Raw genomic sequence first — 18,916 nt, 5'->3', positions numbered from 1 at the left:
GTAAGGAAGCCTCAATACACATGTATGCTGATGACACAATCCTATATGCACACAGCCATAGCCTCTCTGACCTTCAACACATACTTCAGTCTGACGTTTTGAGACTCGAAAACTGGATTTCCCACAACAAACTGTTTTTAAACACTGACAAGACTGTAACAATGGTATTTGGGACCAAGACTAAATTTTAAAGCTTCCAGCAACTGAGCTCCAGATAAGTTCCAACGCTAACAGTACCCTAACCCCTGTCACTAGTTTTAAATACCTGGGCATATGGTTTGACTCCCACTTAACATTCAGGATGCACATTGATACCCTGACAACCAAGACCTATGCCAAACTAGGGGTACTTTACAGGAACAAATCCTCCCTAAGTCTCCTGGTCAGAAAGCGTATCGCACAGCAGATGCTAATGCCAATTATTGACTATGGAGACATAGTATATGGCTCGGCACCTCAAACCCACCTTAGCAAACTTGACACCCTCTACAATACAATTTTTCGTTTTGTTCTCCAATGCAACTACAACACACATCACTGTGAAATGCTCAAAGAACTAGATTGGTCATCACTCGAGTCTAGGCGCAAAGTTCACCTTTCCTGTCTTGCCTTTAAATTCTTTATGGGCAAGCTACCCAGCTATCTGAACAAGCTCCTCACCCCTACCACACGCAGCACTTATCATCTGAGATCAGACTCCAAAAGACTGTTCATAGTCCCAAGGCTCAACAAAGTGTCCAGCCGTTCCTCCTTCTCTTACCGTGCACCTCAAAACTGGAACAACCTACCAGAGACTCTCACATCCACCACGAGTTTAAGTTCTTTCAAATCTAAAGCTGTCTCACATTTTAATCTGGTCTGTAACTGTTTCATACGCTCATAATATATATTTTCTTTAACTGTGCACGCAATGTCTTGTATATAATGTATAACCTGTTCATTTATGTAACTGTATTTGTAACCATGTATTATTTGTCTTAACTTTGTGCCCAGGACATACTTGAAAACGAGAGGTAACTCTCAATGTATTACTGCCTGGTAAAATATTTTATAAATAAATGCATTGGAGATGAATAAAAGGCTAGAAGGGGTAAACAAGTGTAAATATGAACAAATACGTTAAATGTGAAGGGATCTGCATGCTTCTATTTATCTGTGTGAAGCCATCAAATTATTCAGTGAGGGGCAGAATGTAAAGGCGCGCTCCACCTTTCGTGGTTTTCTTTGGAAGATAAGCCTTCATGTTATCTCCATGGACCTCCTGTTTACCGAGGTGCTGTATATACCTGTATCTGCATACATCTGTTACAGGAAAACAAAATGGGGCTTGAAATCTCCCCCGTTAAGCCGGCCATTAGGAAGCCGTGACGGGTGATTTCAATTTGCAGAAGTACCGGCGGCACCTTTTCTGGTATGAATCTCCGGGACCATAGGATCCCAGGTACTGACATAACATGGTTAAGCTCCCGGGACCCTCTGCTTCTCTTGTATGTACCATTAGGGTTACAGGGGGTGGTACTGCTCCCTTAAATCTAAAATGTATGTTTTGTTGTACTCTGGGGAATGTTATCAAGGAGTTTGATTCTCAAATGAAAAAAAGAAAATTGGTACACATGGTTTCTGTTATATAGCCACATTTTTCATTGAACTTTGCTATAATTCGTAGTAAAAGACACCACAAGTATTAAAGCTGCAGTTCAGTCAATATCCTGCATGTGTGTTTTTTTTAATAAATCAGTTCTGTAGTAAGAAAAAATACTTTTAGCATTTTCTGTTTTAAAAACAACAACTTTGAAAGACCAATTTTCTTGTATTCTATTTTAACAGCCATTTGCTAAGGCACTGCCCCTTCATGTCCTGTCACAAGCCCTGGCACACCCCTCTGTCAGCCCTGCCCTCCCTCTAGCACTTGTCAGTTCAGGAGTGCTCATGAATATTCATGAGCTTCCACTGCCAGTCAAGCAGATTATAAACAAATGCCAGCTTTTAATATGTCACCAAATTTCGACCTATCAATACATGGAAAACGAATTGAGCTGCAGCTATACAGTTCTTTAGGTAATTAGAGATTGCACACATAAAACTATTGAAGTAAAAAAATAAATGTAAAAAAAAAAAAAAAAAAAAAAGACTGAACTGCAGCTTTAAGTTCTCTTCTTTGTAAAGGGAATGAGATTCTGACATAACAAAACTAATTAAGTTAAGTAAACCAGTGTCTCTTTTAATGTAGTAAATATTGAACATGTTTTTTTATGTACAATAAAAGGAGTCTTAATATTCAGAGGTTTTCTATGAAAGGATAGATGTATGGGAACATACATTCTGTTTATATGTGATTGTTTTTAAGGTCATCAAAAACCCTGAGATAAAATATGTTTCCATAGTACATTTAATTGAACTTACACAAGTATCTAAGATAAGAATAATTTTCCCAACGTTTTGCTCTCTATGAAAGTAATTCTTGGCACAATGTTATTAATGCTCAAAATAAAATTTCTTCTGCTCTCTTGGGTGTTCCTGTAGCATGGATTTATAATTTTACATGTGTCCATACTACATTTTGAAAAAATAATTATTGGTGTTTTTTAGCATCATGAAACATACACACCATGTTTTTTACATTTTTACATGTTAAATACATCTCGTATTGATTGTCTTAATAACATGATGAATTTAAACTATTTAAATGTTCTTTAAACTGTTCTTTACTGGATAGTAATACATACATATATATATATAATTTATTCCCTGGGCATCTACCATAATTAAAGATTTACCTATGTTCTCGTGTTACCTTAAGATGTCTTCATAGAAAACAGCTTTTTAAATAAATTTTTATTATAAATGATGAATAAGACGGGTGATATTCCCATGCTCGTACCAATATGTAAATAATTATTTTTAATGGCATTATCACATCAATTTATAAACGTTGCCTCTAATAGATTTCTTGTCTTGCATCACAAATGACTGTATTTCAAAAGTGGTAACAACTGTTGTACACATTAATACAAATAATGATAGAGTATATTTTAGTACTGCAGTAAGAAATATGTAATACAGAGATTATAAAAAAAAAAATTGTTTTACATTTTCACAATTAGAAAATGTCCAGGGATAAGTTTCTATACTGAGTTCTGGGAAAGACATATGGGTCCTGGTTGCAAAAAAAAGGGAAAAATCCAATAAAAAGAGACCCGAATTTTCCCTTTGGAAGGAATACCAGAACACAACATGGGTTTTGTTAGCACACATGGTTGAGATCAATGAAGCATTCACTTTTCCACTTCCGCCATAAACATTTCTTATACCGGTTACACTCCCGTATCTCATTTATAACAAATACTTACTTGTGCTTTTGGATATCTTTCACTCCATTTTTCAAGTTTCCTAATCTTTCTGATGGATTGTCCCTGGTGATAAAGGTTAGAGAGTTAGCAAATGGCCCATTTCAAAGTGTTGAATGAGTAACCCCTTCAGGGTTGGGTGAGCAGCGTGGAGGTTAAAGTGAACGTAGCCCAATGGTGATTTAGAAAATGCGTACCTGCATAGTTTTTTTATTAGATTAGCAGCATTTTTGGTAATTTTCTTTGGAAATTCAATCATGTCAATCCCTCTCAGTATGATGTTGTAGGTCTTCATGGGGTCTGGACCTGAGAATGGTGGGCTAAAGGAAATAACCAATTCATAGCATTAGTATTTACTGCAAAAAACATCTCATCTCCCCAATTAATTGCATTTTATAATTTGGTGATAAACTTTCACTTTCAGTGTAACCATCCAGCTTTCAGTGTTTGTGGTGGCTATACTTAGTAGCAGTTTAAACTGGCTTTTTTTTTTTTTGCAAATGCTTATTATACTATAGTACTATGTTGAATTGAAGCAAAATCCCAGGTATTCCTTGCTGTACTGCTTGTTTTCTACCTCATTGTAAAACTAAAGGCAAATTTGTAGCTTTGGGCCCCGGACATGCTTACTGCTTGCTGGCGGAAGTGTGCTGATGTGCGCTCCTGCTCAGCACTGAGCCCCTACAGCCGCAATTAAAGCGGCTTTAGTAGGGGCTCAACTGTGCTTCCGCGCGCTTGCGGAAGCGCAGGTCTTGGGGGAATTTAAAATTCCCCCGCTTGCCGGCGAGACAGGCCGGTCACGTGAGCGGTTCGCCCAATGAGGGCGAACCAGCTCCGTGACGTCACTGGCCCGCCCCCGGCCAGTGACGTGCCAGTGATGCGCCCGCCCACGGACCGCCCCCTGACGGCTGCTGAGAGCCCTTGCAGTAAGCAACCGCAAGGCCAGGGAAAGCACCTGCTTTCCCTGAGCCTCAGCGCGCCTCAGCACGCCAGCGATAAGCATGTCTGGGGCCTTAGAAGCAAGTCAATGTGTACATTATCTATGATGCCTTTAAAAAATACAGTTGTTAAGAGTAAAAAATCAATACAAACGATGTCTATTTTACCATATTTGCACAGTTTTACAAAAAACTTTTATAGTGTTGAAAAGTACACATAATGCTTCTAAAAATGAAATAATAAATGCAGTTTGACAAGTATTTTGTGTTTAAAATATGCTTTCAATTAACGCAAAATAAATTGTTCAAACTGTTTAATACAAATTTGGTTCTGGATTGTGTTGCAAGGTAATACGGAGACATACATATATGTTTGATTTGAGCATTGTTTTAGGCAACCTATTTCTATTATTCCAATACATGTTATAATAACATCAATATATATTACTAATATATATACTGTATATCTTTATGTCTTTCAAAAATTGTGATTTGTTTTGTAATTCAAACAATTTAAAAATGTCTTATTTGAAGTAATGACAACAGCAATTTGTGATTTTCTTGAATCGTCGATTAAAAAAGGACAAATAAAAATAAATTTCCACAAAATGAATTATTTCTATTGAAATGATGCTCTATGTAAGAGGTAACATATTACAAAGGTACTCGAAATGGGGCGTTTAATAAACTGATATCATTAGACAAAGTGAATTCTAATTGGCTGATAAGGTCAGTGCACATGCTGAGTTTTTAAAATGTAGGCAATATATATATATATATATTTATATTCTAAACCATGGACCAATTATTTCAAGAGCAATACTTGAAAACGAGAGGTAACTCGCAATGTACAGTATTATTTCCTGGTAAATTTTACACCCAGATACTTTACTTAGTCAATCATAGGATGCATTACTGTGTGAGAGATTTTAGGCACCAACATTAGGTGTTAATAAAATCTGAGAATATTGTACTTGGCTTTGCATTTCTTAGTTTTAAAACAGTTGTATATATAAATAGTAATCGATTCTATGCAGTGTTATTGTGGCTTTTCAAAGGTGAGGGACAGCTCCGTTAATCACACATTTGCACTTTCTTTTCTCTTTTGTTGCTGAACTGACCCCATAGACAAAGCAGCAGAAGTTAGGTTACGTGGTCGGAGTAGGACCTTTACATGTTTGGTCCTCAAACCCTTTTGCATCCAAATTAGGTTGGCTGGTAAACCAGATGATGTACAGAGGACCATGTAATTGACATAATCTTTGATGTACCACAAGAAACATGTTCTTTTAATAGAATATTATCCTTAATTGATCCTAATAGCTCCACTTGAGTTGTTTTACATTTACATTTGTTCTTTGGTGTAATTAAGTATTCAAGGGCAATTGAATCATCATATAACATGATCTTAAAGTGATAGGTCAATATTCAAGTGATAGGAAAGTCAAGAACTGTCTATTTACATTTTTGCTGATGGATAATGGTTCTTCCGTCTATGGCAACCTAAACAATATGAAGGGAGAGTCCCTTTGTGGTAGCAAAGGGGAGCAAAAGAGTTAAGAAGTCACTGCTAGAATGGTTTCACTCCATTCATGCTTTTGCAGTCCCATTGGTTCTTTAGAAAACTTATATCCATACATAAATCCAGGATAGTCTCTGTCAATACTACCTTCTTGCTCTTCCTTCACAAAGAAGCAAACTGGCAAGAGCCTGGACTGTTTAGAAAGCTCTGCGGAGGCATGAGTTACTGGATGACGTTGGGAAAGACCATACACAGCATTCTACTGATTTTTCATAGTTACCAGTGACTAATAACTACAGCTGGGCAACAATATTATACTGGTAATTTAAAATATAGCATAAATGAAAGTTGTACTTCATACAGACTTATGAGAAATGTTATTTTACAATAACTAGACAATAGCATAAGGGGCCATCTGTTCAATGTCAGAAGACTGCTTCAAGTGGTGGAAGACACCTTATGGCCGATTCACTTGAATGAACTGTAAAGTGTCTTCTAGCATTGGAAAGGCATCTTCTGACAAGTGCATATGAGCCAAAATAAAGGCATCCTTAATCCTTAAGTTCAGAAGACATACACTAGTAACAATGAACTTTATGAATTTCGAAATGTGAAAATATTACTATTTATAAAGTTCCAAAGTTAAAATTGCAAATATTAATTAGTTAAATAAGTAACCTATTACTGCACACTGGTGATCGTCAAGTCTTGCTGCTTCCAGTGCTTCCAGTGCTATAATCAAAGTGACAAAGGCAGAAATCTTTTATGATTTGCTTTGCTATTTTTATCAGCACTTTCAGTCTCAATGCTCATACCTGCCAGTCAGGAGTTCATACATCAAGATTCCCAGTGACCAGTAGTCTGCTGAAATGTCATGACCTTTGTTCAGGATGATCTCTGGAGCTACATATTCTGGGGTTCCACAAAAAGTCCATGTTTTCTTACCAAATCCTATTTTCTTTGCAAAGCCAAAATCAACCTATAATAGAACAATAATGTCATTAAAGCAGAAAAGTTAGGACACTTATCTGGCACTGTGCTTATTTCTGTAGTCAGACAATGGTCTAGATTTACTTTAGGTCAATATTGCGGTGTTAAAAATTGACATTATAAAATATTTGGATTGCAGTGATTTTATTGGGGAATCCTGCTGCATTTACGAAGAATTACGTATTCATAAGTGGGTTGTGATATTCAATCTAATTTGCAAACACCAAAAAATGCGGCAACTCAGCGTTAATTGAAACTAGGGATACAAATCAGCAAAAATCAGCTCTAGCGATGAAACTGTGTGTAAGGGGGAGGGCTGGAGATATATATTCCATTTTTCTATCATAGGGTTATGTAATAGGCCTTTTAACTAAACGGTAGGGCAGAAACTTATTTTGCCTCTTTGATGCCTGGTGCCACCAATGCATTGCAAAAGAAAGTATTCAGGCACTAAATGGCTTAACATAAAACCCAATCATCTTACAAATAAAATACAACCATAATATCCATATGTGCAAATGTAAAGCCTTTAGTAGCTCAAGCAGCCAACTAGTCATGGGTGGACCATGACTACCTGGCCACTTGGGTTTCTAAGGGGTGTATGTATTAACAAGTTGTTAATGTTATGTATTTTTAGCATTAATTCTAGGTTGGTTGGTCCTATGTTGCATATGTCTATAGTGGTTATCACATATTTAGGCTAGATCGTCCTAGCATCAATGATATCGCCAGGTATTGGAGTTTAGTGAACAGCCTGTGAATAGGTCATTTGTTGCTAATTCTTAATTTGCATACATTTATATGTTTATTTGTGATACTGTTGTAAACTTAATACTCTTGTATATGTAAATAGGCAATGCATACTAATTTACATGATAATTAGCAATCCTCATATTAAAGTTAGCCAACACAGGGATAGACAACAGAGGGTTGTCATAAATTGAACTTTTTCAGGTTGGGCTAAAGTCGTGAGTGGCGTAACTCAGGGATCGGTACTGGGACCCCTGCTTTTCAACTTGTTTATTAATGACATTGAGGTTGGCATCGAGAGCAAAGTCTCCATCTTTGCTGATGATACTAAATTGTGTCAGGTAGTAGCATCAGAGCAGGATGGAATTTCTCTCCAGAAGGACTTGGAGAGACTGGAAACGTGGGCAGGTAAATGGCAGATGAGGTTTAATACACATAAATGTAAGGTTATGCATTTGGGAAGCAAGAATAAAAAGGCGGCTTACAAATTAAATGGGGATAAATTAGGGGAATCCTTGATGGAGAAGGATTTAGGACTGCTGGAAGACAGCAGGCTTAGCAATAGTGCCCAAAGTCATGCAGTAGCGGCAAAGGCAAACAAGATCTTATCTTGCATTAAACGGGCAATGGATGAAAGGGAAGTAAACATAATTATGCCCCTTTATAAAGCATTAGTAAGACCACACCTTGAATGTGGAGTACAATTTTAGGCACCGCTCCTTAGAAAATACATTATGGAAGTAGAGAGAGTGCAGAGAAGAGCCACCAAATGAATAAATGGGATGGACAATCTAACTTATGAGGAGAGACTAGCTAAATTAGATTTATTTACATTAGAAAAGAGGTGTCTAAGAGGGGATATGATAACTATATACAAATATATTCAGGGCAGTACAAGGAGCTTACAAAATAACTATTTATACCAAGGACAGTACAAAGGACTCAGGTCATCCCTTAAGGTTGGATGAAAGGAGATTTCACCAGCAACAAAGAAAAGGGTTCTTTACAGTAAGGGCAGTTATAATGTGGAATTCATTACCCATTGAGACTGTGATGGCAGATACAATAGATTTGTTCAAACAAAGGTTGGACATCTTTTTAGAAAGGAAATGTATACAGGGATATACCAAATAAGTAAACATGGGAGGGATGTTGATCCAGGGAGTAATCTGATTGCCAATTCTTAGAGCCAGGAAGGAATTTATTTTTCCCCTTATGAGATATCATAGGATGATGTCACTGGGGTTCTTTGTTTGCCTTCCTCTGGGTCAATATACTGTAAGTATAGATATAGGATAAAGTATCTGTTGTCTAAATTTAACATAGGTTGAACTTGATGGATGTATGTCTTTTTTCAACCTCATCTACTATGTAACTATGTAACTATGTAACACTTATCACTGTGATAAAATTAGTTATCTCTGCATGATTTCAAAAATACCCTGGTAAAAAAAACTCTTTCAGCATTCATGAACAGCAATATCAATATCGAAGTTTAGTAAATCTAGGACAGAGTCTGTGCAATTTATTTTTTAATGGACATGCCAACAAGTGGTCTTAACAGGCCATTGCAGATCACTATAAACAATATGCTCTTTAAGAAGTGGCTCTTTGTATTTTCTCCAGGTGCCACGTCTACATTTATCAAAGCATAAATTATCTTTTGAGAGGACAGCGTGATTTCATTGCAACATATGGAAAGTTTACAGGTTGACATGAATATATTTTATCAAATGGTTCTGAAGTGTAAAATATATTTTTTGAGGAATTTACTTTGTTATGAAGTGGAAATAACTGCAACGATAGGAGGCACTTGGGATGGAGAATACAGTTACTGGCATTTTGGATAGAAATTATGGCTGAAAAGGATCAACCGTACTAACGGTGGGAAAATACTGACCACTGACACAATCCACTTGGTTTTAATGTAAGTGCATCTGTAGCAATGATTAATGGACTATACATAAAAAATTATGACACCCCAAAAGCTGTGGTGGTTTGCAAAATTTTCTCTCAATGCCTATTAATTTTTTTCTTAACCTGTGCAATATATAACTGAATCAATTCCTATTATGTACTTAAGATGCTAATTGTGCTAAGACTTGTTCCTGTGCTTACAACAAACATTCCTTTTACCATGAAATGGAATGAAAGCTGAATCCTCCTTTAGCACAGTCTTACTTGAAATAAGGCTTTTTAAGGAAATAATGTTGACTAAACTTTTGGCTGTAGTGCATTTTTTGTGAAATGTCAAATAGTTTCGCATTCTAAGCATAAAATGTCTTTTATTTGAATTAATGTGCTTTTTTACATTCAGACAAAATGTACTTTTACCCCATTAGCTAATGTCGCCTCAGAAAACTTTTTATATTCTAATTCATATTTTAAGAAGTTCTATTTTTCTCTCTTAAGGAAATAAGAACAATTATAGTAACTTGCAACTTACACATTTAATAAGAAATGGGAGCAAATAAAAGCAAGCTTCAATAACAAAAAGTGCCCCTTTCTGTCTTTGATGTGCCCACTGTCCTTTTCATTGTTATAACCATGAGAAACACACTGGTTAGCTAAACTGGTTGTGGCTTTAGGTATCCTATACAGATGAGTATGACCTAATATGTAATTATTTCTAAAAAAAAAATCAAAAGAGAGAAGCGCTCGCTTCTTTCTTTTGCTTTTTATAAATTCTTTGCTGGTGTGGTTCAGCGCTTGAGAAGCTGCCCTAGACCCCAGAGTTTTATTGAAGAACAGTGTGTGTGGAAGAGCACCCCCCGAAAGAGATCCTATATATGGTACACACTGCTAAATGTAGAGAGAGTATAATAAATTATAATAAGTCAATACAATCTAACTTTTAATACATCAATGTACATACATGTTCCATAAAATATAAACATTAACACTCATAGTGATGAGTTTAAATACTCAGCACTCTCAATGAGTGAATAAGGGTGGTAATGTTCTAACATAAAAAGGTAACCCCACCCCATGGGCGGACTGTGTGTGTCTCCTAGCTGGTATATAGTGCATATATAACAGCATATACTAGCAATGTCTCAAGAATTTCAAACCCAAGTCCTGATCCCTAACCAGAACCTGGGGTACCATCCACAGTACTAGTTCAAGCCATGATATCAGAGTGGAAACATGGTGTGTATGGCACCCCGAGGTACTGTTTTACTAAATATCGTTACCTAATCCAATGCAGGATTGCAAAGGACCTGTATGTGCCTCTATGTCACAGGGTACAGTGTACTTAGGAAACTCTACTGTTGCTGTTTAATTAGCCCAATGCAGTAAATAAACTCATAGGCTCATGACCACTCAAATAAACCTTTTGGTGTGCTCCGTTTGTTTGGAGGATCACCTCCAGCTCAAATGTCTGTAAAGAGTGGTGTTTCGATTAGGATGGGTGCATTGGATTTAACAAGTCTGCCAGTCAGTGTCGGTGAGAAGGAATAGTTAGAGAATCCCTTAATAGAAATCTGCAGTGTCTGGAGGTAACCCAGCGGGAGCAGAAATCTGTCTGGCGAGTGGGAGAGGGATAGATGAATACATACTGTAGGTGGATGAGACAGACAAGCCACGGAATTAGGATTGCAATATATAACGCACCCAAATGTGCAGGTTCAATACCTAAATCAGCTGGCTTGTGCTTTTTTCGGTGAGACCATACAACTCTCCGCCTGGGGTGAAGGACGTCATGAAGACCCGACACACATTTCGCCATCGACAAAGTCCTTCTTCTGGGGTGAGCGTGTTACATCTTCAGTGAGGATTATGTAGCAATCCTTTGCCATGACGATCGAAGACGCTGTTAGTGCAGTGAATAAATTATCTCGGCTGCGCTACTATGCCTGTGGCTAAAATGAGGAAGCCACCACCCAGAAACCAGGTACTCGGGTTTAACCCCTTCATTGCCATAGTGGCTAGCCGCTAAGGTAGTTAATCTTTTTTTAATTTTAATCAGAGAGTATTGTAGCAGAGGGTCTCCGGAGCAGAACTACATTGATTTCAGCCCCGGTGACCCCCTGCTTCCCGAGTTACAGTATGGGGTGCCGGTATCCCCCTCAAATGTTTAAATATCCTGCAGCACGTGACCAGGATATTTAAACGCACAGGAGATTCCAGCACCCCTTACCGGGGTCTGTAACTCAGGAAGCAGGTGATCCCTGGGGCTAAAATTAAACAGTTCGGCTTCGGAGACCCCCTGCTACAATTCTCTGTTATTAAAATTTAAATAAAAACAGTGCAATTGCGTTTGAGAGCTGAGCAAGGAGATACGGCTCTCTCTGTGCAGCTCTTTATGCAGCTCTTACAGACTGCAGCCAGATCACACTTGGGAGAACTGAGAAAAAGGCTGGGATACCCTCGCTGCTGTCCCGTACGATATTTATATTTTCCTACCTCACGGTTTCTGATTCTTTCTGAATACTGTGATAATCAAACCGTTTGATGGGGTCATGACACATTCAATTTTATCAAAGCTACTAGAATAGGCCCCCATGACTGTCACAGTGGGTAAGACCCGCAGACAATTCCGAAGACGGATCTTGGAGAATATTGGCTCAGTATGTGGACACATTGGTATCCTGACACCTCAAAACATATCATGATGGAGACATAAAAAGCCGAACCTTTCAGGGGATAGATCATATCCCACAAAATGTGAGGGATGAAACTGGGATAAAGCACTCCTACAAAGGGAACCGAAGTGGATTTTGTCTACTCAAAACACTTTCCCCTAATGACCTAAATGAAGGATTTGCAGTATGTACACACCCTTCCTGTAAATATGCAAACATCACAATGATTATCTGTGCTGTCCCAAAGGCCTCTCCCTCTTCGGTCTATTCAGGCAAATCACCCTCCCTCTTTGGGTTTGATTTTCAATATCCCCACTGGGAACCAGTTTCTAGGGTTTTAAATGTAAATGCTATTTTAATTTCAAGCATAAACGTTGGCATTACTCCCCAGTCATTTAAAAGTATTGATCAGTAATCACAAAAAAAACTATGCACTTATACTGTACATCAGGCATAATAAAAACGGAACTTTGTTGACGTTACTACAACTTTAAACTATACCTAAAACAGTCCAAACATTTTGAAACCTAAACCGCTGCACATACTTGTAGTTCCTCATTTTAGCCACTTGCATAGTAGCGCAGCCAAGTTAATTGATTCACTGCACTAGCCGCGTCTTCGGTCGTCATGGCAACGGATTTCTACATAATCACCACTGAAGATATAACCCACCCACCCCGGAAGAATCCATTGTCGTCGGCGAAACGTGTGTACTTACCATAGTCAGCACATATTAGATATTAACTACCATCTATTATGAGAGTTGTTTAGCACCGACATACAGTATCTCTTCCTTTTTAATATGTAATTGTGTAAACCCCATGTTGTTGGATGTTTACAGCCTAGTAGCATGTTAACACAACCTTCTTTACAATTGTCTTCTAATACTAACGGACTCTCTTCATTCCAGGTGACACGGCACCTTTATCGAGCTTTGATACATTTGTTCATGATATGCTTATAAAGGGGACATTTTCATTTTGACTACTAACAAGCTACAGTTTTCAAAAAAAAATTTGATGCTTTATCTTTCTATGTTACAAGTCAAATGTAAAACGATGCGACTAGGCAATATTAACACTTCTACCCTTGTGTACTTGTGTAACAAGATACATGTTCCAGCATGTGTATGACCTGGTCTTGAAAATATATCTCCTTTCACACCCTACAATTCTGCCTTTAAATATTTTTCTCCCAATGAACTGGTTCTCTGTAATGGTTATCTGCAATGCTCTAGTTTCTTATTCAATGTAAAACTCAGTTGCAGTTATAGGAGGATATTCAAGTTGCAGGAAAAGTAAGACAAGTTGGTGTTCTCTGTTTAAATGTCAAGGTATTGTTTTCTTTATTCGCCTGGTAGGGTTAAAATGAATATGGTCAATACAACGAGAGTAAGGCATCAACAGGATGTTGTTAGCAGCAACATCGTGAGCTATTCACAACTGTGCACTCACAGAGGAACAAACGCTTTTTAGTGCCAATATTATATTTTGTTCACTCACCAGCTTTGCATAACCTCGATGGTCCAGAATGAGGTTTTCTGGTTTGAGATCCCTGTATATAATTCCTTTGGAATGCAGATAAGCAAAAGCCTCAACTACACAAGCTGTGTAAAATCTGGTCGTGGCATCTTCAAATGAACCTCTGCAATAAACATGACCTCTCTTATTCAATATTGTTAAAGATAAGTATGAATCACATTAATGATAATGTTTAAAACTGTTCTACATTCAACGCAGCAGCTGTTGAATGACCTTAGTACAGCATTGGTTGTCTGTGCAAGGTATAAACACAATTCAGTACAATGATGGAATTATATTTGGAATTGTTGATTTATGTAATGAACATAATTATGCAATGAACAAGAATACAATGAATGTGCCCTGTAAATATTACCAGCATGCACTTTACACCGTAATAAAAGTCACTTACATTTATTTTACAACCTTTTTTTTTTTATCTTGTCACTTAAAACTGGCCAACCTCCTAACTTTATTATCCTTGACTATTTATTTGACACTCATTATTTACTAATCATAGTATTTCCCTAATTATCTACAATATATCCAATCAACTAATTTAATCAGACACAAGTTACTTATAAAATTCAATAGCAAACTACATATAAAAGGAATGCTTTGAATTATTTTTTAAGCAAATAGTTTCTCTAGGATACAGATGTCCTAACCTTTTTAGAGCCCTGATTTTCAAATATGAGAGGGGGGTGGGGGGAGTCCTTTAGATTAAAATAGTACCATGATTAGTGGTGATAAAAATGGACTTTTGAGACATTATCAGATTGTGTCATTAAAGTATCAGATTAATTCAATAAATCATGACAGACCCAAAGATGTTATGATTCCAAAGTGATAACAGTGATAATATAAACTCATATATTGTGTCACAAATGAATATCCAAGATGAGATAAAAATAGAAAAGAAAACTGTTGTCAGACAATAAATGCAAAGATACAAAATGGGAACACATAATTTAATTATTTGTGTATTAACCATTATGTACAAGAATTTGACCCAGCCCTTTCCAATACGTATACTATTTCCACAGCCCAGTAAGAGTACATTGGCTTCAAACGTGGTTGCTTTTTGTTGTGATCAATTCAATATCAATAAACCAAGAAATACAAGACTTTGTTCTAAGACCAGCTCGTGTACATATTGGTATTAAGACACAATAACAAAATATATGTAGCAGAATAAAGTTCATACTTATACGCAATTTGAGTAATTCCTGGTGTTGCTTTGCTGTTGAATTGTTGCCAAAGGACAGTAATTGGAAAAAGCAGAATGCAGAGAAATATAAAAATATAGCTTCTTAAACCAAATGTTGCAGAATCCTTTTAATACATTGCCAACAAGAGATATCACATGTATTTTACCCAATTAAAGTAACTTCAATACTGATACTAGGGATCTCATATTATGCTTACAATGATGGCAATGATGCATCGTTTAGCTTTGCTCTTTCATGAACAAAGGAGACGATTATTACAAGATAGAAAGTAACAAAGCACCAGACTGGTAATAAAAATAAAATAACTTGCCCCTTTTTAATTAGCTTGTATCTCGTACCTGGTTTTGTTACCAACATATTATAATACAAACAGAAGAAAACACTGGGGTTAGTTTAACTAATTGGATTAAGCTTTCACAGTAATTGAATGTAGCAGTAGCCACAGATTCTTTGAACTGTACCAGGACATGTAACATATGTTAATTATGTAAACCTACTCAATCTTATTATCAATTAAAGTTACATCAGTAGTTCAACAGATGTACCCTGGTCAGAGAGAGAAAAAACTAAGATGTGTTGTTTGTTTTGTCTTTGCATTTCTAAATAAGAAATGGAAGAGAAGGTCTCACAATGGGGAGGACAATCTAACGACAAAACATTGAAGTCCCTGTATTTACATTTGACTGGTTGGATAAAATGACAGAGGAGGCTTCCAAGCAGTTTGTCCAAACTTCCAGTAGAAGGCCACAAGAAATTCTCAATTTTCTAACCAGGTTATTCATGGGCTGGATACTAGTTACTTGGAACTGAACCAGGTATAGTTCAGTTCAAAATGGCCACGTGGCTTTTGCTTCTGTGTGCCTTATATACTTGATGGAAGAGGAGCTCTTACTGCCTGTTAATTAGACTCTTTTGGGGGGAGGGTAAGTATAAAGTGCCAAAGTTTCACTGTCAAAATTACTACACAACTAACCACCATTTTCATATCCTTTTCACAATTGCATGGACACATTTTAAAAATGTATGGAACATATTTACTCATACAGAAGACAAGAGGGACAATTGAATAGATTTCTGGTTGCATGGCTTTAAAACAATTTGGCTTACTAGATATATATACTTTCTATTATTCCCTCGTGTCTATCAGAAAGAGAATGCATAGCGAATTTCAAACTGAAGTCCTTCATCTGTGCTGGAGATTTTAATCCCATTCATTTGAATGGAACTCAAAATGACCAGAAAGCAGTTTATAGCATATTGCAGAGAGGCCTGAATATAATTCATGTCGCATTTCTACAATGTTAAAAAGCAAAAAAAAAACATAAGAAAATGTAATCCGTTAACCCACTACAGAAAGTAATGTCTGTTGACATATGTGATAACTACTACAAAGCAAACCAATCAAACATTGGTAAAATCTGATAAACATGGCAAATTCATCTCTCTAATAGAACCATTTTATGTTCAAGATTTAGTTGTGTGATTCATTTCATGCAGAACACCTGCCGGTATTGGAAAACTCAATAGTTTATGGATAAACCCATAAACATTTATGAATATCAGAAGCATATCTGACAGTATTGGGTGGAGATGGAGGATATGAGATAGACATGCAATAGATCCACCATCAGAAAGCATTCATTTTGAATAATTTCTGATGGTGGATCTACGTCCCTCTTATATCCTCCGTCTCAACCCAATTCTGTCAGATATTTAGACACCAGGGTGCACCCTTCTTCTGCTGCAAGATGCATCAGAAGAGATAGAGCACCAATTACGTTCTCATAGCACTCCAAATATTTGATTATTATTGGGGGTGTATCTAATGAGCATCTCTATTCTTGTAAATAGTATTCAGAAGCATATCACGCTGATTTCTGTGGGCAACAGCAGTGTCTGGCACACAGTGTATTTCAGGAACAAGAGCAGGTTTTTTTTTTATCTTAGTAAGCAATATGAATATAAAAGTGTTTGGGTTGGTCACATTTTTTAAAACCTTTCATCCGTTCCAGTTCTAAGTTTTGCTTTTATGATGACAGAAAATAAGTAAATGTTTTTCCTTTTTTTAGTGCAAATGTGAATCAAAGAAATTATATGAAACTCTTGCTCTATTTTTTTTTCATTTTTCATTGGGGACCATATGATATTTATCCCTTTATCCATTAGACATTTTTTTTATTTTCGAATGAAAACAAAACATTAAAAACACCTTCAAAACAGAAGCCCATCTCTCTAGCATTCCAATGAATAATTATCCAGGGCTGATAGTTGTTATGGTGTTAAGGTGTATATTAGCACCTTTTGTAGCCACCAAGTGATGGGTTGCCCAAGGCTAGCTGACCACTTGGGTTAATTAAAGGTTATTATACTAAAGGGATCATAAAAGTTATTCAATTAACTTTAACATCTTGTCTGGGGATGGGAATAATGTTACATTATTTTAAGATACTGTATGGCAGCATTATCCTGAAATAATGTGAAATTACCCAAATGCTAATGAGCTCAAGAATGGCCGTTGTTTTTGAATATCATTACCTAAGTACCTTTTATGGGTAACATTACATTATTATTTGCCCTGATGCAACGGAGCTTATGAGAGAATTGTACGTACTCTGAAGTGACAGTTTGGAAAGTTTTTGGCCACTGATCCCGGCCGCCTATCCACAAGTCCAGTGAAGTTAACACAGGGACTTAATGTTCTGTTAGTTAAGTTATAGTAACACTTGGCATTGCTCCCATCCATACCCTGAAATAGGGCTTTGACTGGGTCTGGGTGGGTAACTCTAACACAAGAGTTAGGCATAATTTTACTAACATGCTGAAGGGGTGAGTGCAATAATTAATTTATACTTGCACACATCCCCCACATGAGTTGTCATACACCCTGTTGCCTAGTAACCTCATTTCAAGGTGTTTTAATCAGTGTAGCAATTAGGCAAAGTAAGGGTGTTTCTCTGAGGGGGCTGGTTTATTCAATCAGTTGCCGCCTATATATACGCGTGGATGACGCTGTACGTGACCTCCTGACGAAGTACTTGGTACGAAACGTGTAGAGGTCACGACAGGTCATCCTGCGCGTGTATGCTGGTAAGGTGAGACGGAGCCTGCAGGAGACAGCAGCGGTTTTATCCATCTCCGCGGTGCCGAGATCCGGATCCTGTGCAGCCACCGCGAGTCTGCTGACTGTCTCAGTGTGAGTGTCCGTTTCCCCTTGCCAGTGCCCAACCCTATGGCGGTTTCTATACAAATCTGTTGATAGGTTGTTTTCATGTTTGTTTTTTTCTTTCATGTGTTTTTATATAAATCTTACTGTATTTGTATACTGTGCAGCTTAGGGTTTAGTCTCCATTAGGTGTTCTCCTTGGTAGTACTTAGCCGTCCAGCTGCACAGCTGTTCTGAGGTGGGGTTGGATCCCCTCAGAGTTTGTGTTTATTTTTAATAAATCACCTTCCACTAATCCCTGGTGCGCATTTGTGCATTTTTTATTATCTTGTATTTCAGGGTGCCCTCCCCCCTTTTTAAGGGGGGTTCACCTAGATTTGAGAGTTTCTGGGGAGACGCTTTATGTACATGCTGCAAAGGGATCATCCACACCATCATACAGCACGAGCGCTGAATATCCTGTTTTTTCTACCTTCATTGAAAATAATGTGACATTACACTGGTCTTGGTGTTAGTCAAAGCCAGATTGCGAGACAGAGTGACTTTAACAGTCTATAGGAATACAATCTGGTTAACATTTAACATCTAGGGTTGCCAGGTGTGCAGAGCACGGAGAAAGTTACAGGACCTGTCCCAGAGAATCTTCAGAGATTGAAGGAAAAGGCTGCTGGCGAGTTATAATATAAAAATACTGGACATAATGGTGAAAAATGTGGCGCGCTCAAAGTCAGTGGGGAGGTATGTTATTTATAAATTCTCGGACGTTTACGTAATTGTTTTCTAAATTTCACTCATCGTATGCACCAATTTGCATATTTTATTTTGTAAAAAATGATGGGAGGGTTTTGGGGATTGAGCGCCCTCCCCA

The 18,916-nt window shown here is 37.3% G+C and overlaps 1 protein-coding gene across 6 annotated transcripts in view; it reads right to left on the bottom strand.

Moving 5' to 3' along the window:
- PRKG1 (protein kinase cGMP-dependent 1) overlaps positions 1–18,916 on the bottom strand; it is a 1,423,135-nt gene that overhangs the window by 13,071 nt on the left and 1,391,148 nt on the right. For 3 of the 6 annotated variants that reach the window (XM_075612928.1, XM_075612925.1, XM_075612926.1), the window contains exons 13-17: positions 14,861–14,896; positions 13,636–13,777; positions 6,623–6,786; positions 3,545–3,667; positions 3,351–3,413 (exon numbers count right to left, since the gene is read on the bottom strand). In XM_075612928.1, the coding sequence (XP_075469043.1) occupies positions 3,351–3,413; positions 3,545–3,667; positions 6,623–6,786; positions 13,636–13,777; positions 14,861–14,896 (528 nt within the window). The remainder of the gene's footprint in view (positions 1–3,350; positions 3,414–3,544; positions 3,668–6,622; positions 6,787–13,635; positions 13,778–14,860; positions 14,897–18,916) is intronic. The other 3 variants (XM_075612930.1, XM_075612927.1, XM_075612929.1) reach the window with 1 other exon arrangement.

Source organism: Ascaphus truei, chromosome 8 (assembly GCF_040206685.1).
Source record: "Ascaphus truei isolate aAscTru1 chromosome 8, aAscTru1.hap1, whole genome shotgun sequence".
In the NCBI taxonomy this organism is placed as follows: domain Eukaryota; kingdom Metazoa; phylum Chordata; class Amphibia; order Anura; family Ascaphidae; genus Ascaphus; species Ascaphus truei.
The sequence above is the reverse complement of the archived record's forward strand: the minus strand, read 5'-3'. Positions and strand labels throughout refer to the sequence as shown.